This window comes from Leptopilina heterotoma, unplaced genomic scaffold (genome assembly GCF_015476425.1).
Source record: "Leptopilina heterotoma isolate Lh14 unplaced genomic scaffold, ASM1547642v1 Lhet_53, whole genome shotgun sequence".
NCBI lineage: Eukaryota > Metazoa > Arthropoda > Insecta > Hymenoptera > Figitidae > Leptopilina > Leptopilina heterotoma.
In genome coordinates, this window is record NW_025111115.1 from 443,594 (window position 1) to 468,228 (window position 24,635).

At 28.4% G+C, this 24,635-nt stretch overlaps 5 protein-coding genes across 9 annotated transcripts; 2 read left to right on the forward strand and 3 right to left on the reverse strand.

The window, feature by feature from the left end:
• Positions 1-72: 72 nt before the first annotated feature.
• Positions 73-3,651, forward strand: LOC122508182 (ileal sodium/bile acid cotransporter). Of its 2 annotated transcripts, none has more exons than XM_043621342.1 (7): positions 73-395; positions 940-1,269; positions 1,413-1,622; positions 1,709-1,883; positions 2,048-2,310; positions 2,497-2,683; positions 2,769-3,650. In XM_043621342.1, exons 2-7 carry the CDS (start codon positions 943-945, stop codon positions 2,915-2,917), a joined length of 1,311 nt encoding a protein of 436 aa, XP_043477277.1. In that variant the 5' UTR covers positions 73-395; positions 940-942; the 3' UTR covers positions 2,918-3,650. The 2 variants fall into 2 exon arrangements, with proteins under 2 accessions (XP_043477277.1, XP_043477278.1); XM_043621343.1 differs by lacking the exon at positions 73-395 and adding an exon at positions 713-851 and having other exon boundaries at positions 2,769-3,651.
• Positions 3,652-4,240: 589 nt separating this feature from the next.
• On the forward strand, positions 4,241-9,942 carry LOC122508165 (transcription termination factor 2). Its single transcript, XM_043621314.1, has 8 exons — positions 4,241-4,755; positions 5,835-5,969; positions 6,200-6,439; positions 6,523-6,674; positions 6,787-8,092; positions 8,404-8,729; positions 8,863-9,230; positions 9,561-9,942. The coding sequence occupies exons 1-8, from the start codon at positions 4,524-4,526 to the stop codon at positions 9,703-9,705; spliced, it is 2,904 nt and encodes a 967-aa protein (XP_043477249.1). The 5' UTR covers positions 4,241-4,523; the 3' UTR covers positions 9,706-9,942.
• Positions 9,943-10,041: 99 nt separating this feature from the next.
• Positions 10,042-16,147, reverse strand: LOC122508166 (cationic amino acid transporter 2-like). 4 transcript variants are annotated; one of them, XM_043621315.1, is made up of 13 exons: positions 15,979-16,147; positions 15,552-15,602; positions 14,595-14,841; positions 14,065-14,349; positions 13,255-13,359; positions 12,800-13,178; positions 12,578-12,717; positions 12,381-12,483; positions 12,050-12,198; positions 11,586-11,752; positions 11,409-11,517; positions 11,055-11,214; positions 10,042-10,190 (listed from the first exon to the last, which is right to left on the reverse strand). In XM_043621315.1, the coding sequence occupies exons 1-12, from the start codon at positions 15,979-15,981 to the stop codon at positions 11,093-11,095; spliced, it is 1,860 nt and encodes a 619-aa protein (XP_043477250.1). In that variant the 5' UTR covers positions 15,982-16,147; the 3' UTR covers positions 10,042-10,190; positions 11,055-11,092. The 4 variants fall into 4 exon arrangements, with proteins under 4 accessions (XP_043477250.1, XP_043477253.1, XP_043477252.1 ...); XM_043621318.1 differs by lacking the exon at positions 15,979-16,147 and adding an exon at positions 15,779-15,928 and having other exon boundaries at positions 10,043-10,190; XM_043621317.1 differs by lacking the exon at positions 15,979-16,147 and having other exon boundaries at positions 10,044-10,190; positions 15,552-15,696.
• Positions 16,148-16,767: 620 nt separating this feature from the next.
• Positions 16,768-18,962, reverse strand: LOC122508167 (cyclin-dependent kinase 20-like). The gene is made up of 5 exons (XM_043621319.1): positions 18,662-18,962; positions 18,083-18,271; positions 17,583-17,819; positions 17,120-17,347; positions 16,768-17,033 (listed from the first exon to the last, which is right to left on the reverse strand). The coding sequence occupies exons 1-5, from the start codon at positions 18,845-18,847 to the stop codon at positions 16,875-16,877; spliced, it is 999 nt and encodes a 332-aa protein (XP_043477254.1). The 5' UTR covers positions 18,848-18,962; the 3' UTR covers positions 16,768-16,874.
• Positions 18,963-20,364: 1,402 nt separating this feature from the next.
• On the reverse strand, positions 20,365-24,635 carry LOC122508281. The gene is made up of 3 exons (XM_043621558.1): positions 24,440-24,635; positions 21,519-24,310; positions 20,365-21,245 (listed from the first exon to the last, which is right to left on the reverse strand). Exons 2-3 carry the CDS (start codon positions 23,779-23,781, stop codon positions 20,365-20,367), a joined length of 3,144 nt encoding a protein of 1,047 aa, XP_043477493.1. The 5' UTR covers positions 23,782-24,310; positions 24,440-24,635.

Below are 24,635 nucleotides of genomic sequence, written 5' to 3' on the forward strand. Positions count from 1 at the left end.
TTTAGGTAATTTTTATATTTGTCAATACACTTGCATGACAAATCATAACAATAGTATATGGTATATGTATATATATTTGTTGTAAGAGGTTAATTAAACCTGTGTAAGTAATAATCAACAATTTCAGTCACGTTATCGTTGTATCGCATATTTAAAGAAGTTTAATTAAATGATAAATATCCATTTGAAGAATTCCAATTCATTGTAAGATTGTGATGCATTCAGAATATTGTGAAAATTTACTTTTTTTTACGTTTACAATGTGTCCACTAAATTTTCACCATGCTTGATTATTTCAAGAATTTACTCATGTTTACGTAAGGCAACTAGTTTGTGATGTAATCAAAAAGAATTATCTTTTTTCCTCATCATTATTCACAGAAAAACAATCTCCGGTAAGTATGAATGATGATCCTGCATAATTGTCTCTCTGTTAATTTTTCAAGTTTTACGTACCAGATTTAGAGCATGATTTTCTAAATCAGGTCAATTTTTTTGAGAAAATATATATTTATTTAAAAATTAAAATTTAGGTATATATATTTAAATTAAAAAAACTGATTTGTCTTTTGTTTTTTAAAGATAAGATTTTTATTATCTCGTTTTTATTTTTATGTTAACAAACACTTGAAAAAAAAGATTGTCAATTGTCACAAGTTCAGAAGTTAATTTTCTCTCATTTTACACGAGGAAAATGGAATTTATTTTTACATTTGTTGAATATTCATTGTTTCATTGTTATCAATGTTAATTGATTCATTTAATTTCTTTATTCTTTGCTTTATAAAATCTATAAAATTGTAAAAATGGACAATGGTTTTTAGATTCTTTATTAAGTTGTATAAAAGAAGGTAATTGTATTTCAATTGTAATTAATTGTAGTATTGTAATTTGAATAATTTTTATTAATATTTCATTCGTTTTCTTTTTAATTTGCAGAAAATGTCTGTTAAATTTTGTCTTCTCGTCGGGGTTGTTCTATTGGGAACGACAGGAATTTCAGCGTGGAAAATAAATCTAAATGAAAGTACTATTAAAATACATATGGATAGTACAGTATCGGTTCAATTTAATGTTACCGATTTACCTGCAACAAGTTCTTCAAAAGTAGAAATAACAGCTGAAAGTTCAGACACAAATATTGCAACTATTAGTCTTCCTGTTTTTCGTTATGATAAAATAGAAAACGGAGTTTGGAAAGATTTCATCAACGTAACAGGTGTATTTTTGGGAAAGGCGAAAATATCAGTGACCATCAATCACAATGGGGTAAAAATATTAAAATATTCTCTATATTTTAATTTTAGTAAATAATATTAATTTGTATTTGTTATTTAATTTCGAAATAGAATTTCTTTAATGTTGAAAATGTGTTTAAAATTTGTTTTGATTTTTGTTTATATTTTTTTCAGGAAATAGTGAGATCGAATGAATCGAACGTTATTGTGACACGAAGAGAGAGAGTTATTGATATAATATTCACAGCAAGTGTCGCAATTCTTGTTTCGATTTTATACATTAATTTTGGTTGTGCCATGGATTGGGACTTGTGTAAAAAGACTTTGAGAAGACCAGTAGGACCAGTAATTGGTTTCGTTTGCCAATTTCTTTTTATGCCTTTGGTAAATAATGAAAAAATTAAATAAACTGTTTTTTTGCACTTTAAATACAATTAACAATATGAAGAAATGTTTGCTTTGCCTTTTAGATCAGTTACGTTATTGGTTATGTTCTGTTTCCTGATTATCCTGAAATGCAATTGGGAATATTTTTCACCGGCATTAGTCCAAGTGGTGGAGCATCAAATATTTGGACACTAATGCTTGGCGGAAATTTAAATCTTTCGATTACTATGACCACTTTGTGTACCATAGGAGCTTTTGGTAATTGTTTCTAAAATTTAGATTTTGTTTAATTTATTTTATTAAAGATTAAATTAAATAATATTTCTTTTTTGGAATAGAAAAATACTGATTAAATAATTGTAGTTTACGTAGAAAGTGGAATATTCTGTCAAAATGTTCTAAATTGATAAATACTTTTTTAGCATTTATTCCCTTCTGGCTGTTTACATTGGGTAAACATATCTTCGATCGAGGTACACTTAAGGTTCCTTATTCGAATATTGCGACTTATGCAATTGCTCTTGTCGTTCCGCTTGGAATTGGATTTCTTTTACAGAGAAAAATGCCAAGATTTAGCAAAATGATGGTTCGGATAATGAAACCGTTTTCTATTATTCTAATAATTTTTATCATCATTTTTGCCATCGTCACAAATCTCTATCTTTTTAAATTATTCTCCTGGAAGGTAATTTTAAAAGACATTTGTTACCTTTCACAGTTTTTGGAAAATATTTCATTCTAAAAACACGAGTTTTTCAAGTGAAATATTTTTTTATCGTAAAAAAGTTATTACTTAAAATAAGATACTTAAAGTACTACTTTAATAATTAAACATTAAAATTTGTCTAATAAAATTATATTATCTTCGAAGATAATTCTTTCCGGCTTGGGGCTTCCATGGCTTGGATATATTCTTGGACTTACTATGGCACTAATATTTAAACAACCAGGACCAGATGTTCGTGCCATTTCAATTGAAACAGGAATTCAAAATACTGGAATTTCTATATTTTTGTTAAGATTCGGTCTTGAACAGCCAGAAGCCGATCTTACGACAGGTTTGTATAAATATTAATTAATAATTTAATTCATTTACAAAAATTTTTAAATCAAGAGTTAATAAAATCTATTATTGATTTTCAGTTGCCCCCGTCTCATGTGCAATAATGACGCCGCTTCCTTTGATTTTATTGTACATAATAAAATTAATATTGGATCGTAGAAAAGAAAAATTGGCAGCATCAATGGAAAAGTTACAAAATTCTGTTCCTGCAATTAAAACACTTTCATAAGTGCGTGCAAGCTCAATTTTTTGTGATACTGTTATCGAAAGAAAAGCTAGAAGTCTACGTTTCTTATAAGAAAACAAAAATAGTTATTTCGAAGAAAAAATACAGAATAACTATAAATTAAAAAATAAGGTATTTAAAAATCTTCCATCAATTTATAATCAATTTTTTACAAAAAAAAATTTCTAAAATTTATTTTCATGGACTTATTTTGTTAATAATTTATAAATTATATTTTACAAGTTAATTTATTGTTTAATCAATTGTTTACATACTTATCTATGTAAACAATTATGTTTGTTTAATTTTTCTAGTTGTAATGGAAAAATAGGTATCATATTATAATATTTAAATTGATAAATTATTTATTGTTGGGTAAATCAAAAATATTAGGTATCAGTCTGAAACATTTACGTTTAAAAATTGTGTATCAAATGTTAAATAATTGTTACAAAAAAATTGTATGCTTTTATAGTAGGAATATTCCACTTTGTTAGTAATTGTTGGAGAATCATTTTGTTATCTGTGATAACAATCAAACTTGAATTGCGATAACACAGCAATTTGTATTATAATATAAATATTGTATTATAATACAAATATAATAGAATTATAAATATTTATAATACATGTAATATAGAAAAAGAGGTCACAATGTTATGCAAGAGATTATGAGGTTTTTTTAATTTTTTAATTTTAACGTTTTTTTATAATTTGAGTAAATTTTTTTTATAAACATCGATTGCATTTTTAAAATGAAAAAATTCTTTTTGTATGAAAAGTTGTACAAATTTTCAAGAAAAGAATAAATTTTAGTGATATAAATATATATTGTTTGTTTTTGGTATTTTTTTTTAAAGAGAAATATGTAAATTACAAAAAAAATAATAAAAATATTTACTGTCAGAGGAAGTATTTTTCTTTTCGATAAATAATATAAGAATTCTTAAATAAATAATTTAAGAAGTGTACTTACTAAATATTTATCTCTATTGAAATTAATTTGTTAAATATTATTTATTTAAATTTAAATGCCGAGCGTTAATAGCGCGCGCCTTAAAAATTTGAAATCCACCAATCAAATCATATAAATTCAAAAGTTATTGTTGATGCTATTCTCTGAAAATATAATATAATAAAATAAAGATTAATATTATGATCTTTAATACAATTTAAAATATTAGAAATTAAAAAATCTCTTTTCACAATTAAAACAAAAGATTATTACCTTTATTAATTTATTTACAGAATTTCAAATTTTAAAACAATCGCGCGCATGCGCTGTCATAGAAACAGCAGACGGCAAATTATTTTCCGTTATATTTATATGCACGTTTTGTGTTTTGTGTGTTGCAAGTCTCGACGTGTTGTTTATTCTGCATTGTTCTTTTTGTGAATTCTAAAAAGAAACCAATTTATTTTGGATAAATAATATACATTTGAAGACTTAGATTTAAAGAAGAAAACTTTCATTGATTTGTGATTAATTTAGAAAATGTGATATTAACGTTTTTTAAATCAGTGAATCATTTTTGTCAGCGAACAATGAACTTTTGATTTGTATACTTTTATTGTGTTGATCATAAAATATTTATAGTTTATTGAAAACATGGATAAGTGGCGTAATTTTTCACGTAATTCTGTTTCATTAAGTGCATCAGAATATGAAGAAGAAGAAGAAGAAGTTCCAGGTTCCCTAGAAGTCAGCAAATTATCTGTTGCAACTCCAAATTTTATATATGCTCCCGATAGCGAAGAAGAGAACGACAATAAAAATGACCTTGAAAACATTTATAAATCCTCAAACAAGGATAAAATACACAAAACCCACCGTAAATCAGGTAAGTAATAAATTTTTGACAAATTTTCTCTTTTATTGAAATCAGAAGGAAGTTTAAAATTTCGCTGTGTCTATTTCGCCCGTTTGTGGGCGAAATAAGAGTGATGAATTATTTCGCCCGTCACTAAAAATACGTAGGTGGGGGACAACTGGCGAAATAAGAGAGATGAATTATTTCGCCCGTCATGAAAAATTAGTGAGTAGGGGGAAACGGGCGAAATAAAAATAGTAAATTATTTCGCCCATCATGAAAAATAAGTAAAAAAAATATGTCAAACGGGCGAAGTAGCAATTACACATTGCTTCGCCCGTTTTTGGTTTTTTAATTAATTTTAATGGGAAAAAGGTTAGCTTGTCACTTGTATATTTTTGTGAAGATTGAATTAAAAACTTAAAAAGTTGTGAATTTTTATAATAATTCACAAACTTTCTTTATTTATCAATATTTTTGGTGCTCATTAGTAATTTTCTACATAATATTTTATAAAATAAACTAGATTATGTATTTTAATATTTTTTCTACCTATCTATGTAGACTAAAAACATTAATTTTTAGAAAATTCTTATTATTTTTGTTCAAATCAGTTCAAAAGTATATTAACTCAGATTTGGAAAATAAGTTTTATGATACTATTTTTGAAAGAAAAATTTAGAAATAATTTTATTTTTTTTTATTTTGATTGACAAAAACATTTTTTTTTAAAGAAAGTGTGAAAGTGTGAAATTCATTTTAAAACTTAAATAAAGAAACTGTACTTTTTTTAAAAATGAGCTACACATAATTATTTGAATTTGGTGTGAAGGTTACTAACCTGACTTGAACACACTTCTTTTCATTTCTGTCATTCACCTTAAAAATTAAAAATTTTTCAATGGTATTATAGGAATAACTATATAACGGGCGAAATAATTCATTGCTCTTATTTCGCCCGTTGTCCCCCACCTACGTATTTTTAGTGACGGGCGAAATAATTCATCACTCTTATTTCGCCCGTTTGCGGGCGAAATAGACACAGCGTTAAAATTTTGTAGTGTAAACATATTAATCGTTGATTAAATTTTTATATAATTGTGTATTAGATATTGTAGATGAAAGTGAAGAAGATGAAGACGATGAGGAGGAAGAAGATGAAGAAGAGGAGGAAAGTCACATCGAAAATAATTCTTCCAGAACTGATAAGGAATGGCAGAAAAGTGAATCGAATTATGATATAGGTAATTAAATTTTTTCCCTTTTTTAAAAATATTATTTACTAATGCTGACAATATGTAAACACTAGAGGTAACTTGAATTATCTTTAATTTAATTAATGACTGTATTTAAAATTTTAAATACTGTTCGAATTCGAACTATCGAAATAGAAATTTCGTAATATTAATTTTGCATTTTCTTCTTAAATTATTTTTTTAATTTATTCTCTTTAATTCAATACTTTATTTAACAGAAGATGATTCGGAGAATTCGGATGAATTTGATACGCCAATAAAAAAGAAGACAAGTGCAGCGAAAAAATTTCAAATTCTGGATGACAATTCGGATGATTTTGATACGCCACTAAAAAAAAAGTCAAGTGCAGCGAAAAAATTTCAAATTCTGGATGATTCAACTGACGTGAGTGTAAAGGATTCCAATCATTCCTCAATTGTCGAAATTCACGATTCTAGTGATGAGGAACACTTACCGCGTGAGTGTTTTCTTAAAATTAATATTATTTAAACCTAATTGGATTTCGATTTTTATTTTTGACAATAAATTTATGATTTTTAGTTTCTATCAGCAACTCTAGTGCTCCTGATATTGCCATTTCGCTCGCAAAAGGAGAAACATCAAACACTAGTATCGATCCTTTAATGATTCAAGAAAAAATTTTGAAAACGTCCAAATTGCAACAATTACAGAATGATTTAGCAAAAGCCAAGGTTAGTGATTTTTTTTGCCATCTTTGTTAAATTTTGCCCAACTTTTTATATTTTTATTATTTATTTATTTTATTTAATAAAGACTAAAGTTCCTATTTTTATCTTCTTTTAGAATATTTATCATACCGTGAATCGATCACAACTTCCGGATCGTGGGGAGAAATTACGTCTTAGTATTGAAACTCTACAGGAGAAAATACAAAATGTTTCACTCGAATTAGAGAGTTATCCAAAATTGGATGATTCTGTTTTAAGTGCAATTTCGATTAAAGATGAATCGTCAACGTCAATTAAAGATATACGAGCCTCGTCACAGGAGCCGGAAATAATACCATTAGGTGGGAAGAAAATGGGTGAAATGGCAATGGCAACATTTGAGCGTCAACAGGCACTGACTGTCGAGAGAATTGAACATTTGCAACAATCATTGAATAGATGCCCCGAGGAAAATGAGGAGGCTGAAAATCCACGAGGTTTAAAGACACAACTAATGCCCCATCAAAAGCACGCATTGGCCTGGATGCTTTGGCGCGAAAAGGAAAGACCACCTGGCGGTCTATTGGCTGACGATATGGGTTTGGGAAAGACTCTGACAATGATCTCCCTCGTCGTTGCCACTAAAGATGAGACTTATTCCGATTACAGCGATAATAATGAAGAGGAAGAAGACGAGAGATGGTCCAGTAACAGAAAGTACGGTCGTCCCAAAGGCGGAACACTCGTCATTTGTCCAGCATCACTTTTAGATCAATGGCAAAATGAAGTCACCAATCGTTGCAAACGCGGTGTTCTCACAGTTGAACTCTTTCACGGTCAGAGACGTGAAATTGTTGCCAAACGTTTAGCACGCAATGACATGGTTATAACGACATATCAATTAGTATCGTCAGAATTTAAGAAGAATTCAATTCTCTTTAAAATTCGTTGGAAGCGCATTATTCTCGACGAAGCGCACGTTATTCGTAATCATGCTGGTAAAATTTCCGAAGCCGTTTGCAATTTATCGGCATGTTGTCGTTGGACATTGACGGGTACACCGATTCAAAATAAGGAACAGGATTTGTATGCTTTATTGAAGTTTTTACGAGTCACACCATTTAATGATCTTGCTGTTTGGAAACGTTGGGTGGATAATAAAAATGCCCAGGGACTTAAACGTTTGTCAACCGTCACGAAAAGTTTAATGCTAAGACGTACAAAACAGGAGTTAATTGCTAAAGGTACTTTGGATGAATTACCGGAGAAATTTATCACAACTATCTCAATTGATTTGGACGAAGAGGAGACGAAAATTTATCAATTGGTTTTGGCTTTTTCGAAAACTCTTTTTGCACAATTCTTAACGCAACGGGCGGAGAAAAATCATATGATGGAATTGAATGCGGGAAAATTCGATAAACTTGCATTTTTGAACAACAGTAAGTCATTCTTGCTTATAACAATAACAGGGCTCGAACTAGGTCCATAAATCCCGTAAGGGTCCGTAAAAGTAAGTTTTTTTGAAAAAAGATCCGTTAAGTCCGTAATTTGATTGAGAAAAAACGAAAAGTTCTTTAATTCTGACTGGTTATTTTTTTGTCAGTAATTGGTCCGTAAATGGTTCGTAATTTTTTATTTTTTGTCCGTAAAAAAATACTGATTTTTTAATACTTTCACTGGTTCGAGCCCTCCAATAACAAATTTTAAATTATTAATTATTTAAGTGATTAATGAAAATAATTGTTTACAGTTCCTGAATCGCAGTTTGTCGCTGCTCAAAAACAATTACTTGGACATAAAGGAGACGATGTAAAGGCTTATCATATTTTAGTTCTTATTCTTCGATTGCGACAAATTTGTTGTCATCCGGGTTTAATAAAAGAAATGCTAACTAAAGATGAAGCCGAAGCTAATGGAATGTCAAATGATGGTGAAGCTGATCTTGATAATTTAACGGCGCAAGTTAATAACATGACACTTCTCGGGGATGAAGAAAATGAAGGAAATGAAAATTCCGATTCTCAAATATTTTCTTCTTCAAATCCAGTTTTCGATTTTGAACGAAAAAGCTCTAAGGTAATTTTTTCCAAAAGAATAAAATTAGTATTTTAGGAAAACATAAAGGAAACATTTCAAAAAGGGAAACTAAATTTAAAAAAATAAATAAATAAATTTAAATAATTCTTTAAAAAATTTGTCTTGATTTTAGATTGCAGCTATTATTGAGAAAGTTGAAGAAATTACAGAAAAGGGCGAAAAAATGATAATTGTCTCGCAATGGACGGGAATGCTGGAAATAATAGGTCAACATTTAACAGCGATTGGTTCCGCCCAATGGGAAATGTTCTCTGGAAGTGTTCCAGTTAAGAAAAGGCAAGGGATAATCGATAGATTCAATGATATGGATAATAGTTTGCAAATTTTACTTCTCTCCTTAACTGCCGGTGGAGTTGGATTAAATCTCGTTGGTGCAAATCATATTCTACTTATCGATATTCACTGGAATCCGCAATTGGAATCGCAAGCTCAGGATCGAGTTTATCGTTTTGGTCAGAAGAAAAATGTTCACATTTACAAGTGAGTAAAAAAAACTCCATTCTAATTATAATTATTTATTAAAAATAATTTTTTTCCATATAACAATTTGTTTACATAAAATAAAATTAAAGGGAAGAAATTAAAAATTTTCGGATAAGAAAATACCTTATAATTAATAAACGTAAAGAAGAAAAAAAAATTAAGTAATGAAAAAAGTATACAAAATTCAAAAAATAAATCTAGTTAATTAAAATTAAGTCAGAAAATCATAAAAGAGAAAAGATTTTTTGTTTTTAATTTCCATGAGTAATTTAATAAATTTCTTTAGAAACTTTTTTCAATTTTATTAAAATTTATAAACGATTTTAGGTTTCTGTGTAAGGATACTATTGAACAGAGAGTTAAAGAGCTTCAGGATAAAAAATTAAATCTTGCTGAGGATATTTTTACAGGCCACAGAAGAACATCAAACAAATTGAGTCTCGACGATCTTAAAAACATTTTTGAAATGTAAACGCAAAAATGTTTAGTTCGAAATCGTGGCCGGCCACTTAAAAACAAAGTAATCTAATTCTATTTAATTTGTATTTTTTTATTTTTTATAACAACGACTTTTTTTAATGCCTTTTAATATTTAGAAGCTACAAAGTATATTTTAAATATAGATTCTATATACATTTATAAGTTTTCATTTTTGTAAAAATTTCTTTATTGTAATATAATATACTTGTACATTTAAATTATCTACAAACTGACAGTTTAACTTAATCACATTTAAACAACTTTTTTCCTTAAGTAGGTAATAAGAAAAAAAGTTTTTTTTATTTCTATTAAATAGAGAAATTTTCGAACACTTTCGTTAAAAAGAAATTGTCCTTAAGTAAGAAGAACACTAATTAAAATTGGATAAAAAGACAATTAATTATAAATTAAGTAATATCTTAAATGCGTAAAAAATTTGAGCTTGCTGTTCTTTGTATTTTGGTTTAAAAGAAAATACAGTACCGTCCGCAATTGTCAGTCCACCCATTTTTAAAGGAATGACAAAAATTTTTTAACATAAAATTCATGAAAACTAAAATTTTTTTTGGTTTATATTTTGAAAGACGATAAAATTTTGAAAAGAATAAGACCTTACAGAAGTCATTTGGCCAAAATTTGTAGAAGTTATTCCTAAAAATCGTCATTTTCAATGTTTTACAAAAATTTAAATAACTTCTAAAATAATGAACGCTTTTTAATAATCTTAGGCTTATTTTAAAGGTCTTTTTCTACGGAATAAGAATTACTTATAGGCATTAACCTGTCATTTTTAACTTGGAATAAGCATGACGTCAAAATTAGACAAAAAAATTGTAAAAATTTGAAATCAATTTTTTGTACTAAAAACTATTCTAGAACATATATAAAACATGATATGGTGTAGATTTTTCAAGAAAATTTAATAAAAATATATGTTTGAATTTCAAAAATTATTTTTCTTTTAATAATATTATTTCAAATTTTTTGAATTTTTTTGTCCAACTTTAACGTCATGCTTATTCCAAGTTAAAAATTACAGGTTAATGCCTATAAGTAATTCTTATTCTGTAGAAAATGGTCTTTAAAATAAGCCTAAGATTATTAAAAAGCGTTCATTATTTTAGAAGTTATTCATATTTTTGTAAAACATTGAAAATGACGATTTTTAAGAATATCTTCTACAAATTTTGGCCAAATGACTTCTGTAAGGTCTTATTCTTTTCAAAATTTTATCGTCTTTCAAAATATAAACCAAAAAAAATTTTACTTTTCATGAATTTTATGTTAAAAAATTTTTGTCATTCCTTTGAAAATGGGTGGACTGACAATTTCGGACGGTACTGCAGTATACGATTATTTATTTTTATTTTCTTTCTATATCACGTGAATTTTAGAGAGTCTATGGTTTTCCTTCCGTCAAGATGAACAGTTCTGATTGAATTTCGTTTAATCGCGGAAGCTTTACTGTGATGAATTCCATAGGTAAAGTATATAATAAGACCTGTGTAAATATTTGCAAATATTAATATACAAAATTAAATAAAATTAAGGTTCTTAATTTTGAATTAAAATTATATTTTTTTAAATTAAACTTTTGTTTTAATTAAAATTTAAACATTTTTCAACTTGAAATTAATTTAATACATAGTTGACTAAAATGGCTAAAATGAATTAATTTCAAAATATTTTACTCACCAACTGTCATCCAGACTGCAAATCGTAACCACGTCATTCCATCTAACATCATCATTAAATAAATATTAATTAATATGCTGAAGCCTGGTAAAAATGGTACCAAAGGAACCTTTAAAGAAACGGAAAAATTATAGTTTACGTGATGAGGAAAAATGTACTTTAATTATTATTACTTACAGAAAAACTGAGGCTTCTTCCAGATACTGGTTGCATGTGTATTATCATTAATATTGCAAACATTGCCAAGACTATGAGAATTATCGGCACAAGGATTGTCATTTCAAAATGATAGATATTTCTCGAGAACATCGAAATTAAGGATGTCAAGCAGACGCAAAGAATTACTGTTAAAGAAGAAAGTAAAATAGAAATTATAGGTAAATATTAATTTATATTAATATTAGATAAAAACTAGAATTAGTCGGTACTTTTTAAATTTTTTCTGAAATATTCTATAATTACTAAATTTTTATTTGAATTTCAAAAATCCTTAAAAATAATTTACACAAATGGAAATTAGTGGATTATTTTTTAAATATAAAAATTCAGTAAAATATTTTAAAAAAAATGTAAATAATGTAAATTTCTCACACTTTGTATTTAAAGAAAATTTTCTTTAGAAAATAATGATAATTACTCACTATAAAGAAAAACGAGTGTTGATACAAGTCGAGATGTCATTTTTGTTGCTTGAGACGTTTTATTGGAGTTCATTATCAGTTTTACAATGGAAACAAAATTTAGTTGAATGTTATCATTTTTCTTTTCAATTGTCTCAGTCTCTTCATATCTATTTATAAAGTAAACAAAATTTTCATTTAGATTAGTTATAAATTAGGAAAATATTACATTTTAATTAAAAATGAAAGAAAAATAATAGATAATAAAAGAATATTGGATAAAGAATGATAATAATAGTAATAAAAACTAATAATTAAATTATTTTATTTTGAAATTAAGGTGGCGACTTACCGAAGGATAAGAACGCAGGCAGCTACGATGGAATAAGCCAGGAGAGTTCCAATACTCATCATGTTGACTAATTGATGAAGTTCAAAAATAGCGGCGAGGGTTCCTGCGATAAATATTTGTCATATTTAACATACATTTACTTCACCCCCAGAAATTTGAAAATGGATTAGAAAGAAGAGATTTTATATGATGCTTGCCTGTGAGTAAACCTGCCGAAAATGTACCCATCATTGGAGTATGAAAACGAGAATTCACTTTTCCCATCCACTTGAATATCAGTCCGTCCGATGCCATCGCATAAATAACACGTGGCAAGGGATACATTGCACCAAGAAGACTGTTTTAAAATTTCCATGAAAAATTTTATTTAATTTTTTAAATAACTTTTTTTTCTTTTTTTAAATAAAATCTAAATTTACCTGGCACATAATCCACTAATAGCGCCAATCGATACCAGCCATTTGGCCCAAGACCATCCAATTTTATCGAAAAGATAAGGAAATGGCGCGTCTGGATTTTGTTCAAAATATGGCAAAACCATTGTGAGAACAACGGAAACTCCAAAGTAAGCGAAAAATACAACAAAAAGCGATGTGACAATTGCTATTGGAATGGATTTTTGTGGATTTTTCGCTTCTTCGCCGGTTGTCGCGACACAATCGAATCCAATAAATCCATAAAAACATGTCGCTGCACCCGATATAATTCCAACTATACCGTACGGTGCAAATCCTCCCTTTCCAAATTGACAACTTTCCTCCGTACATAGAGGTTGAGTTTTCCAATTTTCCACATTCGCTGGAAAAAAACTTGTTTTCAAAAAACATTTCGGCATAAAAGATTATATTTTAATTGTTTTCTTCTATAAGTTTACCTTTAAAAGCTCCGGCAATAATAACAAAAAGAACCACCGACAAATTTGTTATCGTAAATATATTATTTGCCATTGACGATTCCTTTGCCCCGAAAGCAAGAGCAGCTGAAAAAAAAATTCTTGTAAAGAACTAGTAAGAAGAACTATTTTTTTCTAGTAAGAAAACAAATATTTTCCTTTGCATTTTATTTAATTAGTTTCTATTTTTTTCTCTCGAGAATTATTTTCATATTAATTAAGGAGAAGTTGAAAAATATTTTTACCTAATGTAAATAGGATTTAAAAAGGAATTTTAATCAAAAGATTTTTATTTCATTATCTTTCGAAGGTGGGAAATTTCGAACATATGTTTTTTAACTCGAATTTTATCGCTGATAAAACGTAATAGTACATTACGACATAAAATCTGGATCAGTATCTTCAAGTGTTTGCAAATTTATCCACATTATTTTTTTCAAGAGAAATTCATTAATTTTTCTTGAAGATAAAAATTTGGAGAATACATTTTTTTTCTATTTCTAATTCCATCAGATTTTTGCACGTCTATGCAAAATTTTTTACTTTTTAGTAAAATTTATTTTTCTGAACTATGAAAGAATGTTTTTCTTTAAATAATAAATTTGTAATTCCAGCAGACTTTTGCTTAAATAGAAAGTGTAAAAATAAAATTGAAAAACCAAGAGTGAGAAAAATAGTTTAAATACTTTAGGCGAATTCTAAAAATTTGAGGAGAATTGAAAATTGTATATTATTTAATGAAAATTTGTTCTTTTTTAGAAATTGACTTGGATTATAAAATCGGCGACTTACCGGAAAAGGCGAGAGTAACGCCGAAGGCAAAAAAGTCCGGATATGAAGAGAGGTGATTGACATTTATGTGAGCGGCCGATTCAAATGCTTTTCTCATCGAATTATCAAAAAGTGCATCGACGTAAGTACTTAATCCACGAACAACGCTCGCCGAACCGATTACATATTCTAGAATTAAGGTCCATCCAATTATGAAGGCGACGAATTCGCCCATTGTCACGTAACTGTAAACATAAGCTGAACCTGCTCTTGGTACTCTTGCGCCAAATTCTGCATAGCAGAAACCTAAAAATTTACAAATTATTAATTTTTCTTTTATCAAGAGAAAGAGAATTAATTTTTTTCATTTCACTAAAGTTTCAATTTTCATTTAACAAGTCAATTTCTGTAAGAAAGAAAATCAATTAACTAATTAATTGTCCAAAATATTTAAAGAATAATTTATTTTTTCTAAATCTTATTCAAATTTTTTTTGCATGAGTAATGATAATTTTTTAAAAAATAAAAATATTTTCCATTTTTTTCAGTACCTGCTATCATTGATGCTAAGGCTGCGATTGCAAAAGATATGATAACAGCCGGTCCAGCAATATCACGAGAAACAGAGCCAGCTAAAACGTAGACACCAACTCCAAGTGTTGATCCTATTCCTAGAGCTGTGAGGTCCAATGTTGAGAGGCATCTCGATAATTCCGTTTCCGATGGCGTGTTAATCACTTTTTTCCTCGTGAATATTCGGTAAATATCTTGCAAGCCTAATATCCTCATTTTGTCAAACTTTAAGAAAAACAAACATTTCTTTTAACTTTCAAATTCACTTTTACATAATTTATTTATTTGAAAATTAACGGGAATACGAAAATTTCAATTTTATTCGAAATTAAATTGAAATTTTCGTATTTCTTTTAATTTTCAATTTCAAATTCGCTTTTACATAATTTATTTATTTATTTGAAAATTAACGGGACTACGAAAATTTGAATTTAATTTTGAATAAAATTCTATCAAAAATTGGAATTTTTTCAATTTTGAATAGTTTGATCCAAAATTGAAATGTTTTCAATTAACCCCCGAGTCGAATAAATAGAATATATTTAGTGAGTAAAAATGTTAATCGTATAAAAAATGAAATAATTTAAAAAATCGTTTTTGAACTCAAAATTAAGAATAATATACAAATTGACGGGAGGAAAGAATTAAACAAAGGGCAATTAGTTAACGTATATTAATTGTATTATTGTTTACAAACTAGTTCGGAATCAAATAAATCAAGGTTTAAACTGAGATTCTTTAAAAGGCAATAAAATATAGAAAAAAGTAAATTATAAATATTATAATTAATTGTTTATTTTAAATAGAAATCTAATATTAAATATAAATTATAAAAATAAAAATATATAAATACTGATGGAAAAAATAGAGAAAATTTGCGAAAAAATGTAAAAAAATTCGAAAGTTACTTTTAGAGTAAAAGAAAAAAAGATTACCTTTGATAAATCGAAATGAAATCTATCATGTCCAGAATTCCTTGGAATAAACTGAAAAACGAAGTTTACAATATCAAGTTTGACAGACTAATGATTCTTTTTAAAGCAGTCAGTAACACCTTTATGACCGTGTCATTATTATCTGAGTATGACAATATGATCATAGTTGGCGCTCTCTTTGGAAATCAAGTTTTATCTACAGATCGTTTCTGTCAATAACAACTCACCAAAAGTATGATATTGTAAAAAGTTATAATGCCCTATAATCACTTTATAATAAATCATTACATAAATGGGTTTTTGAACGAGAGTTTAAAGAAAAACTATTTTTAAAATTCAACGTTTAAACGAACTTAAAATAATGTCGAGTTGAAAAACAAAGGAAATTCATTTTTGTCTTTAGTGATAAAGAAACTTTTACACTCACCATTATAATTACAATACTTTGGACAAACCGAAGGTCATTTAATTATAAATATTTTCAAAATCGTCGAAAACAGGAAGAACTACAACATTTTTATTTATTTTAAATTTAAAAATTATAGAATTTAATTAATTAATTTTTTTGTTTGAAATCAATGTCTACGTTTTATGAAGAGATCTCTGTTTCTGTTTGTATCTTGAGTGTTGAAAAAAATATCACGAATCAATTTATTCAATTGAATAAATTGGTGTCTATTAATCAGTGGTCTTTTTTTCTTACATATTTGAATGTAATAAGTACTTTGAAAATTTTTCTAAATATTCTTCGGGGAATTTTTTTAACGAATAAATTTTTTCGATTGTAATTTTTTTTGAAAAATAATTAAAATAACCTTTTTTCGGAACCAGAAATTTTTTTTCTTTTTTTAAAAACATTTTTGAATAGCTAAACTTTTATATATATATATATATATTTTTTTTTTTGATAATCATTAACCTGAATTTACAGATTAGGTGAAAGATCATAAAAAAAATTGGATAAGAAGTCTTTAAAAGCGCTTCTTCAAAATTTTTTTACGATTTCGTGAAATATTTACAAATTTAATTTTCAACAATCTAAAATTGTTTTTTTGACTTCTTAAAAATAATATAATTAGAAATATAATAATAAAAATAATAAACAAAATAATTGAATTAAAATATATTTTCAAATTAGATAATTAATAATTTAAAAGATACAATATTATGTTTTTAAAAATAATCTTTTATTTGTAAATTAGGATTAAAAGTTTTAAAAAAAAACTAATTTCGTATTCAAATCAATGCAATAATGCATATTTGATTAAACATATTTGATTATTGTAATAATAAATTCATTGTAATAATTGAAATATTTAAACATCACGTGATGCTTAAAATATTTTTAAAAAGCATTGTCAATTTAACATTAACATCAATTTCTTTAGGTTTCAATCGACTTCGATGTCCTTGTGGTAGTTTAATCAATTCCGTGTCCGGGCAAGGGAAAGGTTCGCAATAAAAGTATTCGTGATGAAGAGCCTGGAGGAAGAGAAGAAAAAGAGTGAAATACCTGTTCCGATTGAGAATTATTAGGAAAAATTTCTTTTAATTTTTAATTTTCTCACCTCATTGGCTGTCAAACGTTTCGAGGAATTGTACAAAAGAATATTCCTCACGAGATCAACAGCTTCCGATTGAGCGTCAGGAATCACTTGCTCCCACAACGTTCCCTTTTGGTAAGGAAACGTTATTTTATTATAATCCGGTAGTGTCGTTAATTCTGGCCACGTTTCCGCTGTTGGAGAACCCAAATGTCTTAAAACAATTGCCAATTGCTCAATATCCGTATCGCCCTGGAAAAATCCTTTTTTTAAACATAAAATAAGAATAAAAGTGCAAAATTTAATTTGTATTTAATAATTTAATTTTTTTATTTTTAATTAATTTAATTTTCTTTAAATAATTATTTATTTAACTAAAAAATACGGAGAATTTTATTTAAGACTTATTCGGTTAAAAACAATGTTTAAATAAAATTTTGATGAAATAAATAAAGAGTAGATTTTGATTTTTAAATTTTATACTCACGGGAAAAAGTGGAGCGTTATTGAGCATTTCGCCAAAAATACAACCCACGGACCACATATCAATGGACGCTGAATAAAATCGCGCTCCATATAATAATTCCGGTGCTCTGTACCATCGAGTTGCGACTTGATGTGAATAAGGTCGACTGACATTTTCCCACATTAATCGCGATAATCCAAAATCGGCAATCGTTAAATGACCATTTTTCTTTATCAGTAAATTAGCTGGTTTTAAATCCTAAAAATTTGAACGAAACTTTAATAATAAAAATATTACATTTTTCCTTTTTAATTATCAAGTTTTATTTATTTTTCCTTGCTTTATATTTGCAATTCTCAATCAAGAAATCAAGATTTTTCCCACACATTGTTTTATTATCGAGCTTTCTATAATTTTTTTATTTTGTCTATTTCATAACTGACTGCGAAATCTTGATTTATAAATAAATAAATAACAAACGTAATTTTAAAAATAATAAACAATTTTTAATTTTCACCTACTCTATGCATTATATTTTTCGAGTGCATATAAGCGACGCCTTCCAGTAACATTTTCATATAAGTTTTCGTTTGCGACGCTGATAATGGATTTTCGTTATCTTTTATTAGTTCCCATAATCCTGAGGGCATGTACTCAAACACCATCACAAAGTCGAGTCCAATTGGAAATGCATCAATCAATTCGATTATCTATTTTGCAGTCATTTTTTAAAATAAGAATAATTAGTCTTTTTTCTAAGAAACTTGTATTTAGTAATTTATTTTCATTTTTACTACCGACGGGACAATAATTTTTAATGGAAAAATAAATTGTCTCGTTGGTAATTGTTAATTTCGATTTTTTGCAAAAAATAAAAAAACTGCTTTTTGAAATATTTATTATTTCGAAAAGAATATTTATATTTAAATAAATTATATGATGATAGGAAATAATTTAAATTAATAACAAAATAATAAATATTGTAAAAAAATTATTTTCTGACAGCAAATATAATAAAAAAAATAAAAAGAAGAAAATCGAATAAAATTAATATGAACGTAAAACGTGTAAATTTTTCATTTTAAAAAATTATTAATTACATAAGGATGTTTCAGAGTCTGTAAACTTTTAACTTCACGAATTATCGACGTCGGTATTCCATCTTCAATTCGTTTTAATAGTACTTTTTTTAAAGCAACTTCACGTCCATTTGTGTTATCGATCGCCTTCAAAACAACTCCATGTGCTCCTTCTCCTATTCGACCACTGATGGAATATTTATCCATTTTTTTAAAAATTCTTTTATTCTTTTTCACTTTTACAATTTCTCTTTTCTTCTCATCATAATTTTTCAGATGGTTTTATTTTCCCATAAATACAAAATTTTTAATTTATTTCTTTTCCTTTTGCAGGAAAAGGTGCTTCACTCAGAAAGCAGGTGAACTTTCACCTGAGGGCCACATGTGGACTAATCAATATTTGAAACGGAATGAAACAAACGTTAATGGTATCGATTTTTTTTAATTATATTAAAACGAATATTTTGCAACAAAAAAAATTTACAAAATTATTTTTTAGCGCTAAAAATATTTAATTAAAACGCTGTGAATAATTTAATTTTTTTATGTCTTTGAAAGGGGAAAATAAGTTAGGATAATAATGATGATTAGTAACGTAAAATTAGTAATAATAATTAGTAAAGAAATTTTTATAGAACAATTCAGTTTAATTGAGTTAATATTAAATTTATATCGCTACTTTTTTGTTAAAATTCGGTATTGCTGAAAAAATTAAAGACAAAAATTTCTAGTTAGTATTTTATTTAAATTATGTCAATTCTGTTCAATTGGGTCAATTGAATAAAGACCTTCTTCAAATTAATCGTGCATGTAGAGTGTCCAACTCGTATTAATTTAGACTTCATCTTAAAGCTGTTTCTTAAAAGAATTTTCAATAAAGGCAATCCTACCTGTCTTATTTCGAGAAACAAAATCTATCCACTTCTTTTCTTTTAAATGTCAACCTTTTCTTTTCAATATTATATTAATATTTTTTTTCATTTAATAGAACTTTTATTTTTTTCTATTTTTATTAAGTTTAAAAGAAAACTTTATTATATAAAGGGAATTACAAAGAATGTTTTGGATCATTGCAGAAAATCTTAATTGTAGATTGTCTTTTATTGACGATAATAACCTATTACTACATTTTTCATTTTTATCTAATTTTTATTTTATTTTTCATTATGTTTTATTTTATTTTTCATTTTATTTTTTATTTTTATTTTATTTTAATTCATTTTACGAAAAAAATAGCGAAATTGAAAGAAAAAGATTTTGTTAATAATATAGAATGCAGAAAAAATTGAACTTTTCGTCATTCGTAATTCTTCTTCGGCAAAAAGTATTATTTAATAATTTTCAATTTCCATTTGCGCATCGCAGGAAATAAGTTACGTGAACAATTTTGTTCATCTGTGATCTCATAAAAGGTTTAGTCGTCGTAGAAAATTGTTTAGGGCACATTTTTTTTAACTCCACGAACTTAAATTTAAAAAATCTATTTTTACTAAAAATGCTGTTCCGTAACTTTATTATGTAATTTTATTTTTAGTTGTGTTAATATTTAAAAAATAGTTTATACAATAGTTTATACTGTTTTTGTTTCTCAAAAAAATATACAGATTTGGCATACTGGTGGTGTACGCCTTTGTGCAAAGGCATGGTCTTCCATCAAGTGGAGAAAACCAATTATTGTATAGTAGATAGATCTACCCCATTTTTCAAGTTAACGCGGAAGATTATTACTCTATTTCCGCGATCGCGCGGAATTTGGTCGAGTCGGGAAGCTGTTCTTTTTTAATTATACCGAGTCGAACTAGAGCTAAATTTAAAATGTTTCTTCCAGCGTTCACGTCTCTATTCCATGCTATTCTGCAACTAGAGCAATAGGCAGTTCTATTTTTCATTATTTTCATCTTCTGATTACATGTACTGCACATTTTAGTGGTATTAAATTCGTCGATAAAAACAAGACGTAAATTTTTATATTTATCTTGCTTTTCGGCTAATCTTCGTACCACTTTTCTTAATGGCATGCGTACATGACCACGCATCCACGGTGAAATTTTTGGACTGCCTATTGCTATGAGTTGTTTTTTTTCTCTATTTCCTACCAGATAATCGGCAAGATAATCCGTTTCTCGTTGAACAAGCATGTACTTATCCCACTTGAGGCGAGCTATTTTCTTATTCTCCATGTTCGGTTGTTGATCGTAAAAGGTTCTTAATAAAAATTTAGTACTCGGAATAATAAGTGATGGATCGCGATGATTTACTTTGTCTTTAAATTCGGGAGTATCTAATAAATTTTCGTAATACGTTATCGGATCATTTCCTACTTTATATAGAATCGATCGCCGTTTACATTCCTGAGTTTCGAAACGAAATGTTGCCGTGGGGATTTTAATCGGTTTGTCTTTAGAATTAATATCAAAGTCTTGTTGCATTTCCCTTTCAACCCCACCGAAAGCAAGCTTTAATCCTGGGTCTAGTCCTTTTAAAATTTTATATTTAGTCTTATCGCGCACATCTCCTTGTTCGGTAGGCAAGAAATCAATTATTTTCTTTGGCTTGATAACATTATAAATTACGGAAACGGCAATTCCGTCCGTCATAATTGTCCCTGAAAATTTATACTTCGTTTTATTAACGCGTAATTTCGAGAAATTGAAAAGTTTTTCCCATCTTCGTTCATTTTCCAGATATTTATCTTGATTCCTTTCAGTCACGACTTTTTTGTGAAATTCGGTAATTCTTTTTAATTCACTGTTGATGATGGATAAATCTTCATTTAAAACTTTTAATTTTAATTCCAATTCGGTCAATCTTTTTTTATTGTGGGGATTTTTTTCACTTTTTATTAACTTTATATCTCTCGTCAAAATTTTCTTATCACTCGACAATTTCTTATGATTTTCTTTTACCGGTGAGATGAGTTTTTTGTGTTCTGCCTCTTGTTTCGAAATTTCAGCTTTCGTCATTTTCTTTGTTGGTGTTTTTTCTTCAGTTTTATTTTGTTTCTTCTTGAAAACATTTTCCAATTCACTCAGTGCAGTGTTTGTGTAGCAGATGTACTTTACACCAGGTTTCATAATAGGCACAAGCATGAAGCCTCTTATTTTTTCATCGACAAAGTATTTTTGTAAGCGAATATAAAAAGGGAGAAATTTGTGACACTCATCCTTACTTGTCATGTCTCCAAAATCCAATTTCTCCACATTCATTTGATTTAATGTTTCATTTTCGCATTTATTTAAAAGAAGATTGTCAATTAAGGTTTTAATTGTGTAACCTTCTTTTTCTTCTTCCTCTTCCTCCTCCGCTTTGTCTTTTTCAATTGTTGCAGATGTTGTATCGCTTGTTTTATTTTCAGGTGTTTTTTCCTTCGGCAGCTTCCTGCACGGTTTGTTTTTGGGTGTTGTCTTTGGTGGTTTGATGCTCGGCTTCTTGGAAGATTTCTTCTTGCCTCGATTCCTTCCAATAGTTTTTCTTGCGTCGTAGACAATTTTCCTCAGATCAACATTACGTGATTTCTGTTCCGTTTTCGATTGAATGTTTATTAATTTGTCCCTCATTTTTTTATTATTTGGATACAAATTTCTACATTTATTGTGTTTTTCAACTCTCTTCTGTCTTCCAGATTTTCTTTTCATCCTCTTCTTCCTGTCCCATTTAATTCGTTTCTTCTTGTTTTTCCTTGCACGTTTCCTTTTTTCTTCTTTTCGCTTCATGTCCCTCTCTTCAATGGACTTTTCGTCAATGACTCTGGATTTTCTCTCCTTGTAGTTGGGTGATTTTTTAAGCAGTTCATTTTTAAAAAATTTGGCGAGTCGATTTCTACAGTGAGTAGTGAGATTTGTAGTGAAATTGGTATTCATTTGTGCAGCCATTTGTTGTATTTGAGAAGATAAGTTAGTGCAATTGAATTTTTCCAATGGTCGCCCCATATATTCTGAAAATTCAGGAACAAATTCCTCACGCAACTTTTTGAGAAATGCATTATTTGTTGTATTAATACGTTCCTTCTCTTTAAATAAATATGTAATTGTTAAGTAATCGGGCCCATTCTTAGACCATTCGTCAAGAAGAAAAGTATTTGTAGGATGTCTAAGGGCAAAATTGACAAATAGAGATATCAAGATGAACATACGTGATAACATTTGTACTTGATCATTCACAATTGTACGAATTTGTTCATTTGGGCAGAAAGATTCGAATCCAGTCTTTATGGTAAATTTAGTTTGTTGTTGTTGTTGTTGTTGTTTTTCTTTCCTGGATGTAGATTTTGTTGTTTTCTTCATATTTGATGGTGTCGCTAATGGCTCGGGGATTTTGAATGTCGAATCTTTCTCTTCCTGTAAATTGAGACTTTGCAAATAGTCGTTTTCATCAGCTTGACGACTCGTGCTGGGTATCGGAGATAATGATTTTTTCTTCTTAAGAGGAGTTTTTCTTCCTAATTTCTGTTCCTTTGATGTTGACTGTTGGCTGAAAACATCTTCAACTAGTTTCTCTTCTTTTAAATTCAGCTTGTATCTTTTTTTCGGCGTAGGACTAGATGTTGTTTCTTCCTCTTCATTATCAATATCCATCGGTGTACTGCTGTCCTTGAATGATGATGATGACACGATGTTCATCAGTCCCAAATTACGTTGCCATGATAACGTTGTATCATCATCAAAATCATGTTCCTTCGACTTGCAATAATCTACTCCACTTCCTACAGACATTCGTGTGTTCTCATCGAAAAATTGGAACTTTTCTATTTGAACGTTGGATGGAATTTCATCGAGCGACACTTCTTCTTCAGTAATTCCGCATGTAGACGAAGAAGCTTCTTCCATGGATGTTGGGTCAAATAATGGACGATGCACTCTACCTTCATTACTTTTAAAAGGTAATACAGGGATAAAAGGACTAGACACTGTTCTTTGAATTCTTGGACTTGTCTGTTGAGGGGGACGATTTTCCAATTCTACTGGTCGGTTAGACGATAAATTGAACTGCGGTAACGGGTTACTAGACGGTAATACTTGTATAAAAGGACGTGATACCGCACGTCGATGAAAATTATTCAATTCTCCTACGCGACGAATTTCATTTTCATGTCGAGATGGGGGAGATCTATCACTACTTACATTATCATTTTTCTTTTCCATTTTAAAAATGAATATTAAATTTAAATCCGTAAATATTCGCAATCCGTAGAACGTAGTGTCCAGATGATTTTCTTAAAATACTCTTCTTCCTCGGTGAATCGTTTGCAGTGGAGGTTTCGACAGTGCGCTGCAGTGATGGTTCGATCCTTCCCGTGTAAGACACTGGAGGAAAGTGATTGTAGAATTGGCAACTCGACAATTTTCGACTAGAAAGGCTCTGTAACAAATTTTTAAAAAAAAATTTATTAGAAAAGATATTCTTAGATAACAAATTGTGTATTTGTAAATATAGCAAGATGTCAAGAAACATTTAAAATGCATTTATAGTAATGAAAAATATGTTCACCTTTTGCAAAGAAGGCTCGGACGTTGAAGAAAGACACGAATGAATTTCTTTGTAGAGCTATTAATCAAGCTCGACTAGAGCACCGTTGCAGTGGAGGTTTCGTAGATAGATCCTTTCCGTGTAAGACACTGGATGAAAGCGATTGTAGAATTAGCAACTCGACAATTTTCGACTAGAAAGGCTCTGTAACAAATGTTTAAAAAAAATTTTATTAGAAAAGATATTCTTAGATATCAAATTTTGTATTTGTAAATATAGCAAGATGTCAAGAAACATTTAAAATGCATTTATAGTAATAAAAAATATGTTCACCTTTTGCAAAGAAGGCTCGGACGTTGAAGAAAGACACGAATGAATTTCCTTGTAGAGCTATTTAATCAAGCTCGACGAGAGCACCGTTGCAGTGGAGGTTTTGTAGACAGATCCTTCCCGTGTAAGACACTGGAGGAAAGCGATTGTAGAATTAGCAACTCGACAATTTTCGACTAGAAAGGCTCTGTAACAAATT